Below are 25,728 nucleotides of genomic sequence, written 5' to 3' on the forward strand. Positions count from 1 at the left end.
TCTGGGCAAAAATTACATTGGGGAAGAAAACTTCTCCAGCCTCCCCTGGGATAGTGCTCGGGATGTGCTATAGACCGCCGGGATCTAATTTGGATATTGATAGAGCCCTCTTCAATGTTTTTAATCAAGTAAATACTAATGGAAACTGCGTGATCATGGGAGACTTTAACTTTCCAGATATAGACTGGAGGACAAGTGCTAGTAATAATAATAGGGCTCAGATTTTCCTAGATGCGATAGCTGATGGATTCCTTCATCATGTAGTTGCTGCACTGACTAGAGGGGATGCCATTTTAGATTTGGTTTTGGTGAATAGTGAGGACCTCATAGAAGAAATGGTTGTAGGGGACAATCTTGGTTCAAGTGATCATGAGCTAATTCAGTTCAAACTGAATGGAAGGATTAACAAAAATAAATCTGCAACTAGGGTTTTTGATTTCAAAAGAGCTGACTTTCAAAAATTAGGGAAATTAGTTAGGGAAGTGGATTGGACTGAAGAACGTATGCATCTAAAGGCAGAGGAGGCCTGGGATTACTTTAAATCAAAGCTGCAGAAGCTATCGGAAGCCTGCATCCCAAGAAAGGGGAAAAAATTCATAGGCAGGAGTTGTAGACCAAGCTGGATGAGCAAGCATCTCAGAGAGGTGATTAAGAAAAAGCAGAAAGCCTACAGGGAGTGGAAGATGGGAGGGATCAGCAAGGAAAGCTACCTTATTGAGGTCAGAACATGTAGGGATAAAGTGAGAAAGGCTAAAAGTCAAGTAGAGTTGGACCTTGCAAAAGGAATTAAAACCAATAGTAAAAGGTTCTATAGCCATATAAATAAGAAGAAAACAAAGAAAGAAGGTAGACCTTTTGTAGTGATAATCAAGGTCAGCCATTTCCAGCAGCTGACAAGAACGTCTGAGGAAAAGTGGTGGTGGGGGGAAATAAACATGAGGAAGTAGTTTTACTTTGTGTAATGACCTATCCACGCCCAGTCTCTATTCAAGCCTAAGTTAATTGTATACAGTTTGCAAATTAACCAGCAGCACAGCTATGGGTACCCGCATGGCCCCACAGTATGCCAACATTTTTATGGCTGACTTAGAACAACGCTTCCTCAGCTCTCGTCCCCTAATGCCCGTACTCTACTTGCGCTATATTGATGACATCCTCATCATCTGGACCCATGGAAAAGGAGCCCTTGAGGAATTCCACCATGATTTCAACAACTTCCATCCCACCATCAACCTCAGCCTGGACCAGTCCACACAAGAGATCCACTTCCTGGACACTACGGTGCTAATAAGCGATGGTCACATAAACCAGCTTTCACCCAGATCACACCAGATCACACATCCATTGTCTACAGCCAAGCTCTACGATACAACCACATTTGCTCCAACCCCTCAGACAGAGACAAGATCTCTAGCAAGCATTCTTGCAACTACAATACCCACCTGCTGAAGTGAAGAAACAGATTGACAGAGCCGGAAGAGTACCCAGAAGTCACCTACTACAGGACAGGCCCAACAAAGAAAATAACAGAACGCCACTAGCCATCACCTTCAGCCCCCAACTAAAACCTCTCCAACGCATCATCAAGGATCTACAACCTATCCTGAAGGATGACCCATCACTCTCACAGATGTTGGGAGACAGGCCAGTTCTTGCTTACAGACAGCCCCCCAACCTGAAGCAAATACTCACCAGCAACCACACACCACACAACAGAACCACTAACCCAGGAACCTATCCTTGCAACAAAGTCCGTTGCCAACTGTGTCCACATATCTATTCAGGGGACACCATCATAGGGCCTAATCACATCAACCACACTATCAGAGGCTCATTCACCTGCACATCTACCAATGTGATATATGCCATCATGTGCCAACAATGCCCCTCTGCCATGTACATTGATCAAACTGGACAGTCTCTACATAAAAGAATAAATAGACACAAATCAGATGTCAAGAATTATAACATTCATAAACCAGTCGGACAACACTTCAATCTCTCTGGCCACTCGATTACAGACCTAAAAGTTGCAATATTACAACAAAAAGACTTCAAAAACAGACTCCAATGAGAGACTGCTGAATTGGAATTAATTTGCAAATTGTATACAATTAACTTAGGGTTGAATAGAGACTGGGAGTGGGTGGGTCATTACACAAAGTAAAACTATTTCCCCATGTTTATTCCTCCTCCCCCCCCCCCCCCCCGACTGTTCCTCAGACGTTCTTGTCAACTGCTGGAAATGGCCCACCTTGATTATCACTACAAAAGGTTTTCTTCGCCTCCCCCCCCCCCCCCCCCCGCTCTCCTGCTGGTATTAGCTCATCTTAAGTGATCACTCTCCTTACAGTGTGTATGGTAACACCCATTGTTTCATGTTCTGTGTGTATATAAATCTCCCCACTTTATTTTCCACTGAATGCATCCAATGAAGTGAGCTGTAGCTCATGAAAGCTTATGCTCAAATAAATTTGTTAGTCTCTAAGGTGCCACAAGTCCTCCTTTTCTTTTTGCGAATACAGACTAACACGGCTGCTACTCTGAAACCTGTTAATGCAGAGTTAAGGTTGCCTGTTGATAGCACATGCGCTTCAAGAACTTTGGGTTCAGCAAAACTCAAACTTCTGAACACCAGGAAACACGGAGTTCAAATAAATGCCCATGCAATGTTAACTCTGCCCTCTTCAAGCAATGCCTCACAACACCCATAACACACACACACTCCCACTCTGCCTATTCACTGTCATAGTCAGGCACTATCTGCACTTTCCCTATGCTCAAACACTGAGCGTCCCCCCGAGAGCATACCACACTTGCAAAATATAACAACCACCCTTTTACCACCCATTGACACATCAACACAAGATATCACCTAAACATATACTTTCCCCAACCCATCATTAAATCCACACACAGCTCTCATGTCCCAACTCACTACTGACAATACCCATGGCAAGATGAACCCCGGGCCCTGCTCCTGACACAGCCTACACAAATGATGCCGACTGCAACCTCAAGGGCCATATGCACATCTTTCCTTTGGTGACACACAAGGGGATGCTTAAGCCCAGTTCTCTTCGTATCACATTCACAGCTCTCTGATGCTCCTCAAACTAATTCCCAGGTCTCCTCATATTACAACCACAGCTCTCCCAAGCTACTCCAGCGTATTCCTCCACCATTCAGTACAGCCACACCTAATGCAGTGACTGCAGCTGGAGAGCAGATACGCTCCGTGGTTATTGCCAGCTCCAGGAGGATCCCTTGGTGAAGAGCTGCTTGGGGCTTCTATTGGTGGCACTGAAACAGGAACTCTAAGAATTGTGAACTGCCTCAGTCAACTCAACAGTGCTCAAGCTGGGGCTTTCTGGTGACAGTTAAAAAGCAAACACTGGTGATTGTCTCCCTGCCCCAAGTTGTAGCACTATTCTGAGATTTTGGGTAGAATTGGGGATTCAGAGCTGACTTTGAGTAGAATTAAATGGTAAAATAACGTCATTAATGCAGAGTTAAGGTTGCCCAATGATACCCTGGGTGCCTTCAGAATGTTGATCTCAGCAGGGGAGGGTCCCCCAAGTACAGGGCACAATCCCACAAGGCGATGAGTGAAGTCTGTGAGAGGCTGAGCACCCTGAGCTGCCACTGCTGGATAAGACCCAAAGTGAGTCAAACACACCATTGAAGGGATAAAGGAGGGAAGGGGCATGGGGAGATGAAAGCTTTATTATCACTAGAAACTCACACAAAGAAATGTGAAGGAATGAGCACCGTAGGGCTGAGGTCTCCCTCTCTCCCTGGCACCATCCTTATACTATCTGGCTGGTTTTTGAGTCGCCTGGCTAGTTTTTCCATGGCCTTCCCAGTTGCTGGTCCAAAGGTGTTATTGGCTGGGGGACGGGGAGGGGTTGGTGTTGCCAGAATTTCTAAGCTGTGCACAAATGCACTTGGGCATGCAGTGATCGCAGAACTCCAGCTAAGCGTGTCAGAGCTGGAAACACAAAATGGCCTCCCGGCTGGCACACTCATCCTGATCTGCATGTGTGCAGTATGCCAAGGCAGACGCCAGTCAATGGGAGAGCAGTGCCACACTCCCAACCCCAAATCCCACCAAACCTCCCATAACTCTCTGAGCACTGAGCCCCTTCCCATGTTTGCCCCCAGCCCTGGGACTTGGCTCTGCTCACAGACCAGCCTCTCCTCTTCTGGGACCTCACCCTGTTCACAGACCAGTGACACCTCCCCTGGGATCTGGGCCTGCCCACAGATGGGCCAGTTTTTCTGTGCCTTGGCGGTAGCAACCCCACCCTATACAGAAAGGAAGCCCCTCTCCAATCTTAGTTTCCTCTCTTCAACTTTCAGGAAAAAAGACCTCTTTGTTTTCCACTTCCCCCCACCCATCCCAATACCCAACCTGGCAGCATGATTATTGCCAGCCAGCCAGGGGTCCTCATTGACACAGTGACAAGCTATCCAGCTGAGTGCCGTGGACTGGGCTTTTGGCCAGTGGTGTGTTCCACAGGCAGGCTAGTGGGCAGTGCAGATCCTTTTCAGGCTCTGCCATTAGCGGTGATGTTGGGAAAAGCACCTCACTGGTGGCCCCACCCTTTTTTTAGCTCGTCCATTTAGATTTGTATCCTGACAAGACCCTGGCCCTGACAAGACGGCAACCTTTGTTACCCATATAAGAAGATCCCAGGAATGTCACTCTGTCTGTGAGTCCCTCTGAAGCCCAGGATGTGTGCTGAGTCAGCATGAAATGCTAGGGCCAGCTACTGGTATGGCCGAGAGCTCCTCTGCTTCAGAATATCACCAGGTTCAGTCATCACTGGGATTTACAGTCACTTACCAACCAACTTTTAAGTTTTAAGCCACTTCCAAGTCTCGGAGTTTCCCTTATTCCATATGGCGCCATCTCCTGTCGCTGACAGTGGGGCTGAAGCCAGTGAGATGCTGCCATCTGCCTACAGTCTGTTGCCACGTGGGAGTGAGGCTGCCCTGAGTAAAGTTGGCTGCCATCTTCCGCTGTTTTCAATTAGACTGAAGCCCACAGGAAACATGGCTGCCTTGTATGGCTGATAGGAATGGACAGGGCCAAGGGACAACAGAGACTCTGTGAAAGGAGGGTGGGGAGAGTGCGGGGAGCAGGACACCTGGGGGTGGTTGCAGGAGACAGATTTAGGGGTTTCAACGGAATGGCGTGGAGAAGGATGTGGGGCAGGAGGAAGGCTGTGGGGAGAGGGATGTGGGGGGCACAGGGCAGCTGGTGGTGGAAGGGAGGTTGAAAGGGACATAGGGGGATGTGAAGTGCAGGGAAGCTGAGAGGGCTACAGAATACAGCAATGGGAGTGACAAATGAAGGGGATTAGGTGGCAGATCACCAGCCTCGGGTTGGTGGTGGAGGTGGGGAGTCCCCTCCAAGCAGTCGGGGAAGGCAGTCTTGCCGTGTTTCCAGATCTTGCAAGCTGATTGGGAGGCATGGGATTTTGCTGCCGACAAAAACATCAGAGGAGCTGCTGTGATGACACAAGAAGCTCCTCTAATACTCCAGTTTTCAGGGCTGGACCAAGCTCTGTGCAAGAGCTTCAGGGCTGAGGACACAGACCTGCCCTGCCACTGAGCCCTGCCTTCATGTATGTCCCTAGAGCAGAAAGAGGGTCCCGGAGCAGCAAGAGACAGGGGAGGGCGAAGTTGGGAAACTGTTCCTGCTGGGAACCAGGAAGAAGACAAGCCCACTTGTCCCAGTAGTCAGGGAAGTGATGTAGCTGGGTCCCAGGTGGTGAAGCCCCAGGGCAGCCATATTTCGCCCGCCCACTGCTAAAGGATTCCCCCCCCAGCCTAAGCAGGGGGGGTCCACAGGACCTGGAGAACCAAATAATTACGGGGGACAACTAATGAACAACAGGGACAGGAATACGGTCAAAGGATCAAACGAAGGGAACCAGACGGGGACACCAAGCAGAGAAGCCCACTGCTCCTCAAAGGCATCAAGGGAGTCAGTGAACGCCGCCCAGAGAAACTCTGCCCGGAGGTGTGAACGGACAGAAGATCTGAAATAGTCACAGGAGACTCCATCGGCCAACCTCCTCACCCTGGTTTTATAGATGGCCACTTTAGCCAGGGCCAGGAGGAGGTTGACCAGGAGGTCCCGCGACTTAGTGGGGCCACAGACAGGGAGTGCATAGATAAGGAGGTGAGGGGAAAAGTGCAACCAAAATCTTAACAAAATATTCATGAGGAGCTGGAATAGGGGCTGCAGCCTGGTGCACTCCAGGTAGACGTGCGCCAGGGTTTCCCTCATACCGCAAAAGGGGCAGGTGTCCGGGATTGGGGTGAACCGCGCCAAGTACAGGCCTGTGCTCACGGCCCCATGAAGGAGCCGCCAGCTAATATCCCCGGCGGGCCTCAGGACCAAGGTGGAATATAGGCCGGCCCACCGGGGCTCCTCATCCTCTCGAGGTGGCAGGAGGTCCCGCCACTTTGTGTCAGGGCGGGACGCAAGGGTGAGGACGTGAAGGGTATGGAGCACGAGCATGTATGAATGTTTCCTTGGCGCGGTCTGGAAACGGACCAGCTGCAGCTCGTGTAGCTGGCGCAGGGTGAAGGGGCGGGGGAGTCGGTTGGGTCCACGGGGCAGGGTCCCGATGACAAGGTCCGGAGGGCCTGGGGTGGAGGGTGGGCGGGGCACATCCTCCCTTAGGACCCGGTCGAGGTAGACCAGAGAAGCGGGCGGCAAAGCGGCCCTCACCTCCCGAAGTACGCACAGGGGAGTACGAGCTCTGGAGAGCCCCATGCGCTGAGCGAGCATCAGGGGATCCAGCCAGTCTCCCCGGTCGTAGTCCAGGAGGTCTCTGACTCTGGTGACTTCTGCCAGGACCAACCTCTGGCGCACCGAGGGGGACTCCGCCACCTGCACACGGAGCTGGGAGTTGTGTAGCAGGGGCTCCTCGAGGAGATCTTCCCCCATGGAGGCCACCACGGACCTGGTCGCTGTAAACAGTTTCCAGGTCCGGAGGAGGTACTGGTAGAAGACCAGCAGCCTGAAGAGGTCTCGTGGAAGACCTCTCGGATGGAGATAAAGGAGCTGCCGGTCACATCGGAGCCCTCGGAAGTGGCACAGGAAGGCGTGCGCCAATACGCTCCACGCCGGACTACCTGCACCATAAAGGAGCCTCTGCAGGGCCTGGAGGCAGAAGACATGGACCTGAGTGTGCAGACACTTCAGGCCCTGCCCTCCCTCCTCCAGGGGTAGATGGAGAGCCCCTGCAGGGACCCAGTGCAGTCCTGACCAGAAGAACTCCAGAATCAACGTCCGGAGGTTGGCCAGGAAATCCGGGGCCGGGACCAGGGTGTTGAGCTGGTGCCAGAGCATGGAGAGGACTAGTTGATTAAGCACCAGTGCCCTCCCTCAAAGGGAGAGGCATCGGAGTAGTCCCGTCCATTTCTGGAGCCACTCTATCACCCCGCCCTCTAAATTTTCCCAGTTCTCCAGCGGAGAGGGATGCGTGGCAGAAAGGTAAACGCTGAGGTAAAGCAGCAGACCCGCGCTCCACCGGATGGTCTGAAGTGCAGGTGGGAGGGAGCTTGCCTGCTGCCAGTTTCCTACCGCCAAGCCAGAGCTCTTGACCCGGTTGACCCAGGCGGAGGAGGCTGCCCAATAGATGGCCTGGCAAGCCTCCACCCACGCCAAGTCGCCCGGGTCCTGGACCACGAGGAGCACATTGTCGGCGTACGCCGACAGAACCAGCCGCAGCTCCTGCTCCCAAAGCGCCAACCCTGTCAACCTCCTGCGGAGGAGACAGAGGAAGGGCTTGATCGCCAGAGCGTACAGCTGGCCCGAGAGGGGGCACCCCTGCCATACTCCTCGCCCGAAGCTGACCAGTTCGGTCAGGGTCCAGTTGAGCCTGACCAGACACTCTGCGGAGGCATACAGCACCTGGAGAAAACCCACAAACTGGGGTCCGAAGCCAAACGCTCGCAGAATGCTGAAGAGATACCCGTGATCCACCCTGTCAAATGCCTTCTCCTGATTCAGGGACCAGGAGGGCGAATGACAGACTGTCCTAACACCTGAGTTCCAAGAGGTCCCGGACCAGATACAGGTTGTCGAAGATGGTGCGGCCTGGGATGGTGTAGGTCTGGTCTGGGTGGATCACGTCCGCCATCAAGGACCCTAGCCGCAGCGAGATTGCTTTCGCTATGATTTTGTAATCCTTGCTGAGGAGCGAGACGGAATGCCAATTTCACAAATCACGGAGATCCCCCGAGCCCCAGGGCAGCAGGAGGCAGGGAAGTGTTGCTATGGGTGAAGAGGGAATGAAGTTCCCCGACTCAGGGGTGAGAAGAGGGCAAGTGCAGTCTCCAGCTGAGCAGCCAGGGAGAGGGGTGTTTTGTGTGTGCATTACAAGGTTGACTTTTCAACCTGAAATTATCACACAAACATTGGCAGGGGAATCAAGGGCAGTTAAAAAGCCCAAAGACAGATCAGGGTGAAAACTTACTTTAGCAATAAATACAGTATTGGTACAGTGATAGACTCAGCTTGGTGAAAGGCACCTTGGTCATAAGTTAGTTTCATTTTCAAATCAGAGAGAGCTGTCAGGCACTCAAAGTTGTTGAGAATTTGTCTTTCAATTAATATCTGCCTCAGAATGAAAATGGCTGCATGCTTTCAACATTAATGAAATGTGTGGTTCAAAATTCCGTGAAAACATTAATTGTCCTAAGTTATTTAAAAAAGAAGAGGGAGGGAGTTGGGTATATCTGAGATAGATTATATGAGCCAAAGCTGTCACATGTGCATACATTGCAATTTGACAATGCACATGTTTTGCATTCATATTTGTAGCGGGGCCGTCACCAGGCTCTGGTCAGAAAAGGGTTAAAAGCAGCCAATAGAGGCTGGTTGGGTAGTCAGCCACAGGTGTGGTTGCACCCAATTAGGGCACAGCTGGCCCTGATAAAAGGGCAGGCTGAGCGAGTGGGAGAGAGACTCTTGTGCCAGCTTGGGAGCAAAAGACCAAGCTGCCTGGGAGAGTAAGCAGGGTACCTGAGGCAGAGCAGGGCTGAGGAAAGGCAGGCAGAGATGAGGAGCTCTGACCTGGTGAGTCCCCAGGCTGAGGCCTTGCTAAAGGCCAGGGGAGGTACTAGGGCTGCAAGGAGGCAGGTGGGGCTAGAAAGGCAGCAGGTCCAACCCTTGCCAGTGATGAGTGGCCATAACAGACTGCAGTTTGCCTCTGAGAGAAGGGGCTAGATGATGACTGGCAGTAGCCACTGAGAGAAGGTAGTGTCATAAACATACAGCTAAGGGTAGCATAAAATCCCTCCTTTGCCTACAGAAGCTCAGATAACCTGGTTGGCACCTGACCAAAAGGACCAATAAGGGGAGAAGATACTTTCAAATCTGTGGGGGGAGGTTTTTGTTTTTGTTTTTTTCTCTCCGGGACAGAGAAGAACCAGGGTAGGGAAAATACATCTCTTAAGCCATACCTGAACTAAGTATCTAAGATTACAAATTGTAAGTAATAGGAAGGAAATGCATTAGATTATCTTTTGTTTTAGCTTGTGAATTTTCCCTCGGCTAAGAGGGAGGTTTATTCCTGGTTTGTTTGGGTTTTTTTGTAACTTTAAAGTTTTGCTTAGAGGGGAATCCTGTGTTTTGAATCTGATTACTCTGTAAAATTACCTTCCATCCTGATTTTACAGAGGTGCTTCTTTTACTTTTTCTTTATTATAAAGTTCTGCTTTTAAGAACCTGATTGTTTTTTACTGTCCTAAAAACCAGTGGTTTTAGCTCACCTTGTTTAGCTCACCTTGTTTACAAGTTACACCCAGAAGAGGCGGTGAAGGGGCTTGGGGGGATAGTTTGGGGAAACAGGAACTCCAAGTGGTCCTTTTCCTAAATCTTTGCCAACTGTGCCCATATATCTATTCAGGGGACACCATCACAGGGCCTAATAACATTAGCCACACTATCAGAGGCTAGTTCACCTGAACGTCCACCAATGTGATATATGCCATCATGTGTCAGCAATGGTACATTGGTGAAACTGGACAGTCTCTACGTAAAAGAATAAATGGACACAAATCAGATGTCAAGAATTATAACATTCATAAACCAGTCGGAGAACACTTCAATCTCTCTGGTCACACGATTACACACATGAAAGTTGCGATATTACAACAAAAAAACTTCAAAAACAGACTCCAGAGAGAGACAGTTGAATTGGAACTCATTTGCAAATTGGATACAATTAACTTAGGCTTGAATAGAGACTGGGAGTGGCAAAGTCATTATGCAAGGTAACCTATTTCCCCTTGTTTTTTCCTACCCCCCCCCAGACGTTCTTGTTAAACCCTGGATTTGTGCTGGAAATGGCCCACCTTGATTATCGTACACATTGTAAGGAGAGTGATCACTTTAGATAAGCTATTACCAGCAGAAGAGTGGGGTGGGGGGAGAGAAAACCTTTTGTAGTGGTAAACACCCATTTTTTTCATGCTTTGTGTGTATCAAAACATCTTCTGTACTTTCCACAGTATGCATCCGATGAAGTGAGCTGTAGCTCACGAAAGCTTATGCTCAAATAAATTGGTTAGTCGCTAAGGTGCCACAAGTACTCCTTTTCTTTTTGCGAACACAGACTAACACGGCTGTTACTCTGAAACCTAAATCTTTGTCTAACTCACTTGGTGGTGGCAGAGATACAGTTCTAAAGACAAGGAAGAATTTGTGCCTTGGGGAAGTTTTTAACCTAAGCTGGTAGAGATAAGCTTAGGGGGGGTATTTCATGTGGGTCCCCACAACTGTACCCTAGAGTTCAGAGTGGGGAGGGAACCTTGAAAGGTGGGTATGGGGGTTGGGGTTCCTCTGGGAGGGGAGATCCAGAGTGTGGCAACACCCCAAGGTAAGGGGCACCAGGGTCTCTGAGGGACATGGGGTCAGAGGTGGTGGAGACAATAGGGCAGGTAACAGAGGGCAAGAGACCGGCCCATAGAGGGAACTCCTGAGCTGAAGGAGCTAATTCCTGGACAGACCAGCAGGAAGTGCTGCACTGGTGAGTGCCCTGCCTTGTGACAATATTTCTGGGGTTTTTTTGCTTAATATTTTATTGCAGCAGTCACTATTGCTTCACAAGACTTTACAAGTTACACCCAAGCAATAGTATGGGCTTTCAGCTAGTCTCTAATAATCATATCTGTATGAATGGGTGGCACAAAGCCAATCCCCATTGCAGGGCAATAACCTAAAAGTGGCCACAACTGGTCCAATTCCATCAAGAAAGTTTTAAAATAACACCTACCCCCTACATAGCACTGTGTATTCAAGTGCCTGAAAGCCTTTACAAACACAAATGAAGTTAAGCCTCACAGATACAATCTGAGGTAGGAAATTAACTGTTTCACAAATGGGGAAACTGAGGTACAAGGCATAACTGAATACAGAACCAGAACTAGAAAGAAAACCCATGTCTCCTGGGTTCTGGTTCTGTTCTCTGATCACTAGACCCTGCCCCTTCCCCTTACAGATGTATCTGAGTAGGGAGGAGAGGCTCAGCAGTGGAGAACATGCATCCCTAGTGGAGGATAAGGGAAATCAGAGCTCTGTTGGGACCCTATCCTTATATCAGAAGAAAGGTAAATAGAACTGTCCCCATTTAGTGCAGACACTTGAAATAGAGTGAGGACTATGAGAGAGAATGGGATTTCCCACCATCTCTTCTTGGCTCCCCCTGGGTGGTGGGAAAGTGAAGCCACCCTTTGTAGCAGACAAGAATCCTTTGGAGCAACTTGGAAACGTGCAAAGTTTTCTGGGATGTGGCTTCACAGGAGGAATATATGGATGTGAGAGAAAAGAGATCTAGTAGCCCAGCTGTAGGGCCTATATTAGTCATATGTTAAAGTGAACAGTTTGAATTCTTACCTGAACACAATATGCTGACAGCATCAGTGTGGGAGCATGTGTCGTTAGGACGGGACATCCTGGGACAGTTTGAAAGGACAGTCTCATTCCCCACACAATGAAACTCTTCCTTCCAGATCAGATCAGGTCCTTCTCCAAAATGGGTTGCTCCTATAGTAGCTACAGCCTGTCCGCACCCTAATTCATTGCAGATAACAGAAGCGGTGTTGAAATCCAAGTGTGAATCGCAGACTGTCTCCCATGTATTTCCATGTGTGACTTCAACACGTCCAGAGCAGGCAGTGTCCCCTCCAACCAGCCGGACCTCAATGCGACCTAAAGAGCCAATGCATCCATCAGTGAGTGTTGGTTATACTGACATCCCAAAACCTTCCCCAGGCCTTCCTGGGGATGAAATGAAGGGAACCTTCTTCTCTCAACAGCAAAGACATTGTTAAATAAGCCCTTTACTCCATATGCCAGTTCCTGTGCTCCAGTGATGAGAGGGAGTTTGAATAAGAGGTCAAAGCCAAGAGGTAGCCAACAATATAATTCTCAGGTGTGAACAGAATGACACAAAGCAGAGTGTGTGACTGTCTCTCCAGGTGGGACTGGACGGGACTGATGAGTGTTTACATGGTCTTATACAATATTCCAGCTGAGGATGTACTTTCTGTTCCTTCATTACAGGAAGGATATTGAAAAACTGGCGAAAGTTCAAAGAAAGAAAGCCTGGAGGCTTCAAAGAGGCTTAATCTGTGAGACTGGGGAGTAAAGGAGAATAAGGGGCAAGGAATAGCAAGTGTCTTCACAGGGGTGAGAACAAGGAAGGGAGGAGCTTCATAATTCATATGATCTGAAAATACAAAAATAGTGGCTGAGAGTTCAGAAGGGAAAAGCAAAGGGCAGAGAGGAGAAATAATTCCCCAGAAGCAGAAGGAGCAGAGAGTGGGATAGACACAAAGGAGAAGTGATGGTCTAGAACAGACTAGATACAATACTAGTGGGAAGGAAGCAGGAGAATGTTCTGCATGATGCCAGAAAGCGGAGATGTTCCAACTGCTTGGAATTAGGATCTTGTGTGTCGGCCTCATACCAGCAGAGCCTGACACCTGGAAAACCAGTTCCAGTGTGAAGTGCTTATCAGTTGCTCTTATGGCTTGTCTACAGGGGATGTTACCACACATCAACTGTAATTAGCTTTACTTAAATACCTTGTGTCCATATGAACCCTGTTCTCAGAGCAATTTATTTGGCATCTTAGGTTGCCGTAACTAATCCTCATTGGAGAAGGAATAGCTCCACTTCACAATCAGTTTGTTCATTGTAAGATTCCTGTGAAATAATTCCTAATGCTAATGCTGCTGACAGTCCTCCAGCTAGTGTCCCATACTGCATTGCTCCACACCTGCATCAACCTGCTTTGTGCCTGTTTGCACTCCACAGCTCTGGGGTCATCTTGACCAGATGTACCCTCTCTGGTTAAATGCTGGCAGGCAGCCAGGAGCGCCTCTTTTCGTTACCAGGTGAGTTCACATTCCCATAGCAACCAAGGCCCCCCTGCTTCCACATGGACCCATGTAGAGGCCCAGGACTTGATTGGCCCTGTCTGGAGACAAGCATGTCCAGTTCCCTCTGGATAAGAGTCACCAGAATTCAGATGTCTACAGGGCATTGTCAGAGAAAATGAAAGTGAGGTGGCTCTGAATCTGGTACCGAGTCAGCGAACGAGCTCCAGCAGGTTAGTAACTGCACCTGCATCTCTGCAAGCCATCCTGAGTACACCTGAATGAATAACTGAAATTTTCCCCCTTCCCACCCAACACTTGTTCCTTTTTTAATGTCTTTTCAAAATCATATTTCAAATCTTTCATTAGATCAGAAAGAATATTTTTTATGTTTTGTTTCTGCAAGAAAAAAACAACCATTCAGTTTGGGCTCTAAATGAATCAGTTCTTCTTTCAGATTTTTTGGTTTGGCCACTAAACTGAAAAATCAATGATTTACTCAGCTGTAGTCAGTAAAGCCTGTAGAAGGGCACAAGCAGTCAATAACCTGCTCCTGCCACTCCTCTACCCATCCTAGAAAAGAAAAGAGTCATCCATCCAGCACCCAACAGCTCCAAACCATACACATTTAAAAAAAAAACTCGCCTACACAAAGCCTGTCCCTTCCTCCCCACTCACGTGTGTGCACCACTCAAATAAAGTACAGAAGGTCTATAGAATGGGAAATAAATGGGGGATTATCTTACTATCTCAAAGGAAACCATGGTGTTGGAAGAGAAGATGGGGCATAGCATTCCAACCTTATGGGAACAAGCATATTTTATCATTATTGGCATGGAGACTATGAAGAATGGGACCATAAATGACTGTGCTTTTTCTTATTTCCCTGTGCACGTGTAACTGTGTGAAGAGGGGAGTTGTAGCGTGCAGAGAAGCTGTCAGATCTCAGGAAACAGAAGAAAAAGCTGTAGATGATCTGTTCCATGGAGCATACAGTTAATCCCAATAGAAGGCCTTGAAAGCAGCTGGAAAGGTTTCCTGGAGCATGCACAAAAGCTCAGAATGGAGCATACAGCCCTTGGGAGGGACACGATGCAGACAATGCAGAGGCAAACAACCATGATAAAGCACCTTTTGCTGCAAAAGCCAAGCACTCTGCCCCAACACTCCAATGTCCTGCAAACTATGGAGAATGCACCGTAATGGGAGCACAATTCCAAATAGCCTTAGCACAGTTCCTTCCCACTGCATTCAACCCAACAGGAGATGGAGAACGCTTTCTGATGTATCACCGTCAGGGGTGAAAACTCCTTGGTGGGGCTCTCCCTCAATATGCAAGGTTTGCAGTTTGCATCACATTCTTTTGGTCTGGTCTACTCCTAAAACTTAGGTCACCCTAGCTACATGGGTCATGGCTGTGAAAAATTCACACCCCTAAGAGAGACAGTAACTTTTTTTGATAAACTCAATAAATTCATTTCCATAGAATGATAGAAGTGTAGGACTGGAATGGACCTTGATACGTCATCTAATCCAGTCCCTTGCACCAAGGCAGGACTAAACCTAGGTCTTCATTGGCATTTTTGTCAGTGAAACTTCTGTCGGACAGGGGTGTAGAAAAAAACCCCCACCCCCCTGACCGACAAAAGTTTCACTGACAAAAGCACCGGTATGGACAGAGCTGTGTTGGCGAGAGATGCTCTCCCACTGATACAGCTACTGCTGCTCATTAGGGCTCATTTAATTATGCCAGCAGGAGAGATCTCTCCTATCAGCATAGAGAGGCTATACAGGATACCTTACAGCTGTGCCGCTGTAAGGTCTGCAGTGTAGACATAGCGTAAGTATTATCTAGACCACCCCTGACAGATGTTTGTCTGACCCTTTCTTAAAAACGTCCAATGACAGAGATTCCACAAACTCCGTAGGCAATTCGCTCCGCTGCTTAACAAGTCTGATGGTTAGGAAGCTTTCCCCAATGTCTAATCTAAATCTTTCTTGCTGCAATTTAATCCTTTTACTCTAGTCCTGTTCTCAGTGGTTAAGGAGAACAGTTTAATGCCCTCCTATTTACAGCAGCCTTTTATTTACTTGAAGAATCATAGGCTGTCCCCCCATTGGCCTTCTCTTCTCCAGACTAAACCAACCCATTTTTCCCATCTTTCCTCATAGTTGATGTTTTCTAAACCTTTAATCATTTGTGCTGCTCTCCTCTGTTGGCTACCATTTTGTCTGAAAAACTTAATCAGGTCGAGCTCAGCCCGTAAATGGCATAATACCTCCCACCCCAAGCTATTAATTCAGAATGTAATCAAACCAAAACTCGCTTGCTTTCTCACAGAGTGTTCATTAGCCACAACTTCCTGTGGCATCCTAGCAGAAGCACAAGGCACCCCCACTCTCTTCCCTTAACCACTTGGATCATTTTGCAGGGGTCCCCTCTCTGGCTGCCCATAATTTTGAGAAGATTTATCTAGTTCCTACCCCTTCCATCCTCCAGGATTTCAACCTGGGTCTCACAGATGTTGTGTAAAATCCAACACGCACTTATCACACCAGGCAGATTAGTAGTAGTGTCATAGCACCTGGGAGCCCTACTCATGGTCCAGGACTCCATTGTGCTGGGTGCTGTACAAACACAGAAGAGAAAGACAGTCTCTGCCCCAAAGAACTTACAATCTAGGTAGAAGACAAAAAACAACAGAGGGATACTGACAGGGGAATACATGGTCAGCATGACCAATTGTGCTCTCAGCAGACTAACAATTCTCAAGTTTTCACCTGGCTCAAATTGCAACTGTTGTCTTGTGTTTGCCTAGTGACGGATGGCAAAGATGATTTCTGTTCTTGCATATATCTTCCAAAGTTCAGTGATCTTGTTTCAAGAGGCAGGATGACCTTACGCTGTTCTTCCTTTTCTCTGGACTTCCCATCCCCCTCCTGATTTCTATGCAAATAGAGCTTCCTTTGTTTGGGGTGACTCTTTGCTTAATTTCGCTGGGGACAGGTAGATAGTTGCCTTCCCTCCTGCCTGGGAGAAACCCTTTATTTGGACACACACTTTAAATCACAATATCAATGAGAAGCCATAATTCTTAATATAGTTATACATAGATTCCATGATGATATTATGTGTGGCATAGGCTTTCATTGAACATCTCACTCAATACACTTTCATAATATAGTAATATGGTACATAATATTGTATACAATCAGATGATTCAATTGCTTATTGCTTGAGGTTCAGCTCCCCTGTTTTTATAGCCCAGTAAACAGTTGCAGTGTACTCTTTGAGAAGTAAAACTCAGACCAAGCTTCTCTCGCCTCCTGCATGTAGATGACATGATGTCTCCCCCCCCCAAACTTGGAGCTTGATAGTTTTGTTTTCCTAATATGCAAATAGACCTTTTTCATCTCTACCTGATGACCAGGCTGGTCAGAGAAGCAAACACATTCCTTTGGCAGACCTGTTTGCCAGCTCCCCCTGACATGCCTGGTTTAAACACACTTTAGTCATTATTCCAGCCTGTACTCATAACCCTTGTACACACTTCATACATACAATGTGTAAGAATATCAATGATCAGTGACTTATTAGTTTTCCAATATTGTACATGCCACTTCTCAGACACAGATTATGACCTCATTGAATTGGGGGACACTGAACTGGCCAGGCCATCTGAAACTCATTACCTGATACCAGTGAGGCCCTTGCCTCCTGGCATTGGGAAGATATGAGTGTCACACCCACCCAGCCTCTTCACCTCCACACCGATCCTCACCACAGCCTCCATCCCTCTGGTGTCACCAGTCCTAGCTACAGCCAGGCCAGTAATTGTTGTCTTGGTTCAGACAGCAAACCGAAAAAATCAGAAAAAAATATTTGATTCAGCCTTAAAACTGTTTGGAACTTGTCAGAAAATCAGAAGAGCCCATTGTGGGTCATACAGAAATTGTGTGTGCTCCCTCTTATAACCTTTAGTCCAGTGATTAGGGCACTTGTCTGGGAGACACTGGTTTGAATCCCTACTCAGGAGCAGGGGCTTGAATTCAGGTACTCTGTCCCTGACCCACAGGTGAGTGTGCTACTCACCAGGCCGTGAACTATTCCAGGCTGGAATGCTCTCAATGGCTCCTGTTGAAGCTGTTCCACTTTAAATGTTCCACCTCTGAAATTTAGGAAATGATTAGTGAAGGTACAGGTCACCATTAGGTGGGTGCAGGGGGAGGCAGTTTGGATGGGGGTGGACTAGATTGTCCTGGAGCCTGGCTGGGGAAGGAGTCCCAGGTGTGGTGGGTCAGGGGAATGGGGGGCCCAGCTCAGTGTGCAGCTCAGGTGCCATAACCAAGGTAGGGTGTAGCCCTCCAGTGATCTGCTGCTGTGATATGTTTATGAAGAAGCACAGGGCCGGAGACAGCAAGGAACAACTTCTTCCATGTTAATGGCTTCTTGAGTGCCAACTAATGGCTTACTGGGATAGGAAGGGGAGGGGGAGCTAGAAATATTGAGGAGGGTTAATTTTACAGAAACTGGTCGGACAGGGGGTGGAGAAGGAGAGAAAAATATCAGTCTCCTCTCACAAACTTAAAGTTACTGTAACAACCATGTAATACAAGACTGTCAAGATTTTGGGACAGACGGATGGAATTTTTCTGACTAACCCTCTTAGCAAATACCCATTACAAACATTTCAAAGCACAACTATTATTCCCATTCCATTGTGACAAAAGGTACAAAAACAAGTAGGAGCTCTGAGGAATCACTAAGCAACCATATGGCCTAGTATAGAGACCCCTGGACTGTGACTATTCCTAGCTCTGCCTCTGGACTTCTAAGTGTCCTTGAGCAAATCACTTCACTTCTCTGTGTTTCAGTTTCCCCAGCTGTATAATGGGGATACTAAGGTAAAGCTTTTTGTGATCTACTGATGAAAAGGGCTATATAAAAGTTAGGTCTTTTTCCAATTACCTAGTTACAGTTTCTATCAACTGCAAACATAGGTGAGAACTATAACCTTCTAAATGACCACTAACTCTGACAACAAACACTTCTCTTTTTGTTCAAAAAAACTAGGAAATTCACTGAAAGAAACCTTCATTTGTGCAGGGGTAAGGTTGCCCAGAGGTATCTTGTGCTCTTCCAGAATGCTGAGTTCAGGAAACTCAAACCTCTGAAAACACAAAGTCAAGGTGCTCACCCATGCAACATTAACTCTGCCCTCTTTGAGCTGTGATCCAACACAGTCAGAGCACAAACATGCACACTTTGCCTTTGAAAATATCACTCAGGGAATAGGGCACATGACAAAAGTAGCACTGAGTCAAATGCCTTCTCTCTGTTAAGATAGAACTTGTTTTTAGGTGAACTGTACTGAACAGCCTATACTCACAACCCTACATCTGTCCAACACTCAAATACTCAGTGTATTCCCCAGAAAGAACCACACACCTGCTAAATTTGACAATCCCTTTACACCCTTGTCACCCAGTCATACTTCTCCCCCAGCTTCAAAGAATGCACTGCCACACCCAGTCTTTTGCAGGAAGATTTATTTTCTTAAGAGAAATTAGCAAACCAATAGAAAAAAAAAAAAACTTTTTTCTCATTCCTTGGTCTCAGGGACACCCCCATCCAGGGGTCTCTGGCACTGCTGCTCCTGGCAGCTTCCCAGTTTCAGTCAGCTCTTCTCCCTTCTTGGCCCCTAGCTGCTTCCCTAAGCCCCTGGCCCCTTGTTGCAGGGATACACCACAGGAGCTAACTCCACTCTGGTGTACCTTCCCCTCCCCAGGATGCAGCCTGTCCCTGTCCATCTTCCCAAACTGCCCACGAGCAGCCCTTTACAGCCCCAGGTGTAGCCCAGCCCTCTTTAATTTGCTGGATTGGACTCACCTACTATGGTCCAGGGTTGCTGACTTAGCCTATCCACAGGGACCAGCCACCCTGTGAAAATCCTTTTACACCCATTCACCCTTATGTAGCACCCCTTAACCATCCAATTACCTTCTTTAGCATCAATCTCCTTACAGGATTTGATGGACAGGCCTGGGTTCTTTTGAATCTCGTCTCCAGCTCAGCAGGATGCAACTTCCTTATTTTCTTCCCATATGAATTTATTTGGCAGTGCATCCACTCTTTTCGTTCCTTCCTAGCAGGGTCCCAGGGCAGTTGGAAGGAAAATTCTAACCAGAGGGTAACACCCACTTACTTGACAGATAGTTAGAGACTCTCAAGAAATAAAGCAGACACATATAGTATATTCAACACAGTAGTTATACTAAACAGAAAGTAAATATAACTTGGGGGGTGGGGGGGAATAGCTCAGTGGTTTGAGCCTTGGCCTGCTAAACCCAGGGTTGTGAGTTCAATCCTTGAGGGGGCCATTTAGGGATTGGGGCAAAAATTTGGGGATTGGTCCTGCTTTGAGCAGGGGGTTGGACTAGATGACCTCCTGAGGTCCCTTCCAACCCTGATATTCTATGATAACATAACATGGTAAAACACTGCTCTCAGGGTCACTGGTGCCCATGCTGATAGTACCCATTAGTTTCCCATGAATCTAAACTCCTCAGTCACTGCACGGGGGCTGATGATCGCTGCTCTCAGGCATCCTCTTCATGCAGGAGTCAAGCTGCTTCTGCTCCTGGGATTTCCCCTCATCACAAAGGGGTGCAGGGCTCAAGGTGCACATTTCAATAAGACTACTAAAATCCTACCTTTAGTCTCCTACCCTAGTGCTCAGACAAACTCGCAGCAGGCAGGCAGCGTGGACTCACAGTCAGAGCAAAGTTTCCCATGTGGTGGTGGATTTTCCCTAGGTAGCTGAAGCATTAATTCAGCCTGGCTTGGTGGGGAATATTCCCAACAGAACTCTTTAACCGGGGAGTGACCTTGAAGAGGGAAAGGCCCAAGCTGAGCGATGCTGCTGCCCAGGGGCCAGTTCTCAGGGGGACCCTGCATGAAGACCTGGGACTCACCACACAGCCAGTCCTGACCTTTCCATAGCTGGCTCCAGACTGCTCCAAATTGGCTTCTCCTCTCTCCAGTGCTGGGCATCTCACTTCCTGTTGGTCAGACTCACTCATGTTCCCAGGCTTTCTCTTGTCAGTCACTTGACTCTGCCTCCCTCCTTTCTCTCAGACATGGCCCCTCCTCTTAGCAGGGGGCTGGTGGCCACCCAGACACAACTGCTATCCTCCCCGAACTGACGCATCCCCTATCACTCTAAATAGTGTCTCTCTGCTCTCTCTCTTGGTAGCCTCACACACTCTGGGTCTGCCCCTGATTCCCAGGTACAGTGCCTCTCCCTGAGGTAGTAGCATACAGAGTCCCATGAACCTAGCTAAACCCATCATTAAACACACAGACTGCCTTCATCTCCCACCAGGTGCATTAATGAGGATTTTTGTTAGTGAATTTTAATTTAATTCCACAGTCACTGACATGCGAAACTGTCTGTCCACAGGCAGTAAGGAGAGTCTGACCTTCATTGCAATGAATGAACAACAGTCTCCGATCTCTGAGAGCACCAATGACAATAAATAGTGTGAGAAATGTTCAACTCTAGCAGTGACTGCAGGGCTATGTGCACACAGAGGTCTCTGTCCTCCATAGTGCTTTGTGTAGGAAGCTGCACTGGTATAACAGTGGTGTAAAGTGGGCCTTACACATCACCGCTAGTCAACTGCACCCATTGCCACCTCTAAGCTGATTGTTGCCAGTGAAACATAGGTGTAGTTGAAGCTAGACCAGCTGGCTCTGTGAGACAAGAGGCATGCTCCAAAAGGGAGCTGTTAGCAAAATCCATACTGTGCTTATTTCCAGATGAGAGCCTGGATGTAAGTGGATGGTGTAAACTGGAGAAGCCACGAGGCTGCTCAAAAGAGAAGTGCAAAGCTGGTGGGCAGGGATCCTATTCAATAACAATATCTAACAATGCCATGCTGTGTGTTGGCCTCTCTGCTCGCCTCCTGTACTCCTTGTGTGTACAGGGTTGCTGCCTGGTGTGCAGATGAAGGGAATTGTGATGCATTTCCCTTGGTGCAGTACAGAAAATTGGCCAGATAGGTTTTGTGTGGGTGCAGGGTGTGAAAGCCACGGAGCGGCTGTGCAGACAGGAGAAGTGGGAGAGAGGGAAAGTAGCAGAGCACCTGAGCTGATTACTGACTGTTAAAGTGGGGCCTACCAAGATCCAGCCAATGCTTGTCAGGGATGGGGAGGGTCACTGTGAAGGCTAGTACATGTGAGCATTACCCTAGCACAGAGTCAGGGCAACTTTACAGCAGTTGTGTCTAGGGAGCAGAGCTCTCAATCTACCAAGGGCCAAATGTGGTCCCAATGTGTGATACAGACCCAAAATGAAGGACACACACTGAACATTCATGCAGGGAACTTAAAATGCCAAGGAATCTTTTCCTTTAGTGTAAATGTCTCTTTCTGTAACCTCAGGTAAATAATTGTCAATAATAATTCCTGAGGTAAATAATTGTCAATAATAACTGTGAGGGGACACTCAGTTCATGTGTCTCATTGGTCGCTTCGTTACCAAGATAAGTTACAGGAGGTACACTGGAGCAGGAGGGATAGAATGAGGGTTTCTCAGACAAGTCGGTTTCCATTTCACGTTTATTCAGCATTTACAAGGTAAATGCTGGTGCCTAATTCCCAGATAGCTGGTCGAGTTTCTTTGTACCCTCTGGATCCTCCCCAAATCCTCCAAGCAGCACCAATAGGCCCAGAAGTTCAGGGTTTACAAGCCCAGAGCTGCGGCTGCAGAGACAAGAACAAGCCCAGCAGGGAATGGGGGTGTGGCTGCCAGGCTCCCACTTTTGGCTCCTCCCATTATGCAAAGGAGCTCCTCTCTGCACTTGTGCATTTCTGGTATAGAAACAGCAGAAATTAGGATGCTGCAGCTCAGGCAGTTACACCTCAGCTGAGACACTGCAGCTGCAGAGCTCACTGCACACGGGAAACCCAGAATGAAGCGCAGAGAGAGACCCTTCACCTCGGCCCCGGTAGATCCATGCACCTGTGCTGAGCCTGGCACAGAGACTGAGAGGGGAGCCAATGCATCTCCATATGCTGAGGGTTACTCCACTTTAGGGCCTGTTGAGGAGGCCCCCACTGTGCCCGGCGTATTTCTGAGGGAAGGTGGGTGGGGGAGGCTTATGGTGACTGTGGCCCTGTGTTCTGACACAGGGCCAAGAGGGCACAGGGGAGGGGTGACCTCCCCACAGTTTCTGGGGATACTGTCACTGAAGATGGTAAAATGAAAAGGACTACTTGTGGCACCTTAGAGACTAACAAATTTATCTGAGCATAAGTTTTCGTGAGCTACAGCTCTCTTCATCGGACGCATTCAGTGGCATTCAGGGTGGTAAGTGAGTGGCAGGGTGTGAGGGGAGACACACAAAGCACTGACCCCAGTGATCAGATGTGCCTTCACCAGTGGTGGTGATCAGGGATTTGCAGAGAGATGCAAACTGAGCTAATCAGAACAAAGAGGTGTTGTTGCTGTTCAGCCAGCTGCAGCGACCAATGTCCTACACTGAGGGCAAGTCTACAGTACAAAATGTAGTTGACCTAAGTTATGTGAATATATAGCCGCCACAATAACTAAATCACTTTTGTGTGTCCACACAACGCTTCTTGTGTTGGTGGTGCACATCCTCACCAGGAGTGCTTGCACCCATGGGCGGCGTTTGAGCCTCCCGTTCAGGGAGCCTAGCCCCTGGCCCTCTCCCTTCTGCCTGAAGCCCCACCCCTCCTCCACCCCTTCTGCCCCTCCTCCTCTGTGGGAACCTCGAGCCCCTGACCGTGGTTGCTGGCCCCCCCGCTCCAGCCCCGGGCCGCCCTGACCAACCCTCCCAAGAGCCCCCAGCCCCAGAGCACCGGGGGCCCCAACTGGCCGGAGTCCTGAGCCCCAGGCTGGGACGCGCTAGCCCCAGCCCCCTCGGGGAAGAGGAGCAACCTCCCTGGGCTGAGGACATTGGGAAGCGGCAGGAAGCAGGAGGGGGTTCAGGGTGGAGCGTGGGTGGGGCCATGCCTGGCTGTTTGGGGAGGTTCAGCCTCCCCTAGCTTGCCATACCCCCCACCCATGCTTGCATCAGTTTAACTATCAGTGTGGAGCATTGTGGGATGGATTCAGAAAGGCAACAACAGTCAATATAAGCAATGCAGTGTCCACACTGACAGTTTGTAGACCTAGCTACATCGACCTAAGTGCTACACCTCTCATGGAGGTGGAGTTGTTATGTCGGAGTAGTGGGCAAGTTACATTGGCAGGAGCTACATTTTAGTGTAGACACTTACGGAATTAGGTCAACGTAAACTGTCTTACATCAACCTAACTCTGTAGTGTAGACCAGGGCTTAGTATTACACGTGTCAGGGCTGTTTTTAAGTCACTCTCTTTAGACCTGTGTGCAAACACAGCCATTTTAACAACACGAGCTTTGATGAAGCCAGGTTATACATATACCTCTATTTCCCAAGTGCAGAGGGATCCAGATGCTGTCTCCACGACATTATCCTAGGGATAATTCTAGCTCACCTTGCATGGGAAGGCAACCAGGTGGGCTGCAGAACAAAGAGCTACACGTCATGTGGGAGTTTCCTGCCTGACTCTGGGGGGATTAGGGGAAGGAGGGAGCTGTGTGGAGCAGTGGAGTCAGTTTTTGCCCCTGCACCTACCCCCAGCTGGTTTGGCCCCTCCCACTTGCCATGGTCAGGCTCAGGGCTCCTCTCTTGCTGCCTCAGGGAACTCTGGGGAAAACTCCACAGCACTCGCCCCCCCCCGGCTCCAGTCCCAGCTCCCACAGCCACAGGCAGGGTCACAACAGCTGCTCCCCTGGGGAGACACTGGGCTTCTATACACAGGCACCTACAGGCACAGACCTGCTAATGGGGCTTTGCCCCACCCCACCCTTACTCCATGATAGCTGCCTGACCTGCCCAGAGGATGGCACAGCCTGCTTATCCACAGTCTACCAAGGGGAGCTCAGGGAGAGACTGGTCAGCTCCACACAGACCTCAGTGCAGGGCACCCTCCAGCTCTGAGTCTCCAGGAATGTCGCATACTTTGGGTTCAGTCCCTTCTCCCTCATAGGGAGTTTCCTACAGGGGCAGGTTGGCAGAGTTCTTACCTGAGCAGATCACTCGGTATCAAAAGAATGAGGGCACTGGAGTGCACCCCATCCTACATGACTGCAGTTCCAGAGAGCTGACTCGTAACCATCACAATCAGCTAGAATCAGCCAAGTTGGTCCAGATCCTTCTCCAAAATGAGCATTACCAAGGGCACTGACAGCAGGTCCACATCCCAACTGCTTACAAACCACCTCAGCATCTTCCATGTCCCAGGGAACATCACACACCGTCCCCCACAGATCCTGGTGTTTAACCTCCACTCTCCCGGCACAGGGGCTGCTTCCATTCACCAGCCTCAGCTCATCAGCACCTTCAAAGAGACACAGAGCAGAGTTGCAGACAGAGCAGAGCCCATCTGCTCTGGCTTGGAGATTATCACACAAGGGTCCTGGGCTTTACTCCCTGATATCCCAGTCAGGCTTGTCACTGGGGAGGCAGCATGAGGTATCTCCTCCCCTCTGAGCCCTCTGGGCTGGTGAATGCTGAGCTCCATCACTGCTGTGTGATTCACCACCCTCCCTCATCACCCAATCTCCTCATTCCTTCGACCCTCCTCCCCCACCACTCACTTGAAAACATGTTCCACCACCCAACCTCTCCCTGGCACCAGCTCCTCCAACCATCTCCAACAACCTCTCCTGCCTGGAAAGGAGTGTGGTGTATTGAAAACTGTTAAAATGCCAACCTGCTGCCACTTTAAGAGGAAGGGACTTCCTGGTCCTGTTTGCAGGCTAGGGATGGAGCGCTTTGTAAGGAAGTGGCAATCTGGGCCTTCAGCAGTCAGACTCCAGAGAGCCCACCTAAACCTAGATGGGGTAAGTTGTGCCTCTCTGCCTTGTGAAGCACCCTGCTTTGTCTCTCTCTGTTTTGGGGTTCTTGTGTGTGAGGGTTCATAGAATCATAGAATATCAGGGTTGGAAGGGACCTCAGGAGGTCATCTAGTCCAATCCCCTGCTCAAAGCAGGACCAATCCCCAACGAAATCATCCCAGCCAGGACTTTGTCAAGCCTGACCTTAAAAACTTCTAAGGAAGGAGATTCCACCACCTCCCTAGGTAAAGCATTCCAGTGTTTCGTCACCCTCCTAGTGAAAAACTTTTTCCTAATATCCAACCTAAACCTCCCCCACTGCAACTTGAGACCATTACTCCTTGTTCTGTCATCTGCTACCATT

General features: G+C 48.8%; 1 protein-coding gene across 1 annotated transcript in view; it reads right to left on the reverse strand.

The window, feature by feature from the left end:
• LOC144268587 (scavenger receptor cysteine-rich type 1 protein M130-like) overlaps window positions 1-25,728 on the reverse strand; it is a 73,984-nt gene that overhangs the window by 37,397 nt on the left and 10,859 nt on the right. The window contains 3 exon segments of the mRNA XM_077823615.1: window positions 11,924-12,238; window positions 24,552-24,566; window positions 24,569-24,865. Of these exon segments, the coding sequence (XP_077679741.1) occupies window positions 11,924-12,238; window positions 24,552-24,566; window positions 24,569-24,865 (627 nt within the window).

The sequence above is a fragment of the Eretmochelys imbricata genome, chromosome 1, assembly GCF_965152235.1.
Source record: "Eretmochelys imbricata isolate rEreImb1 chromosome 1, rEreImb1.hap1, whole genome shotgun sequence".
NCBI classification, from domain to species: domain Eukaryota; kingdom Metazoa; phylum Chordata; order Testudines; family Cheloniidae; genus Eretmochelys; species Eretmochelys imbricata.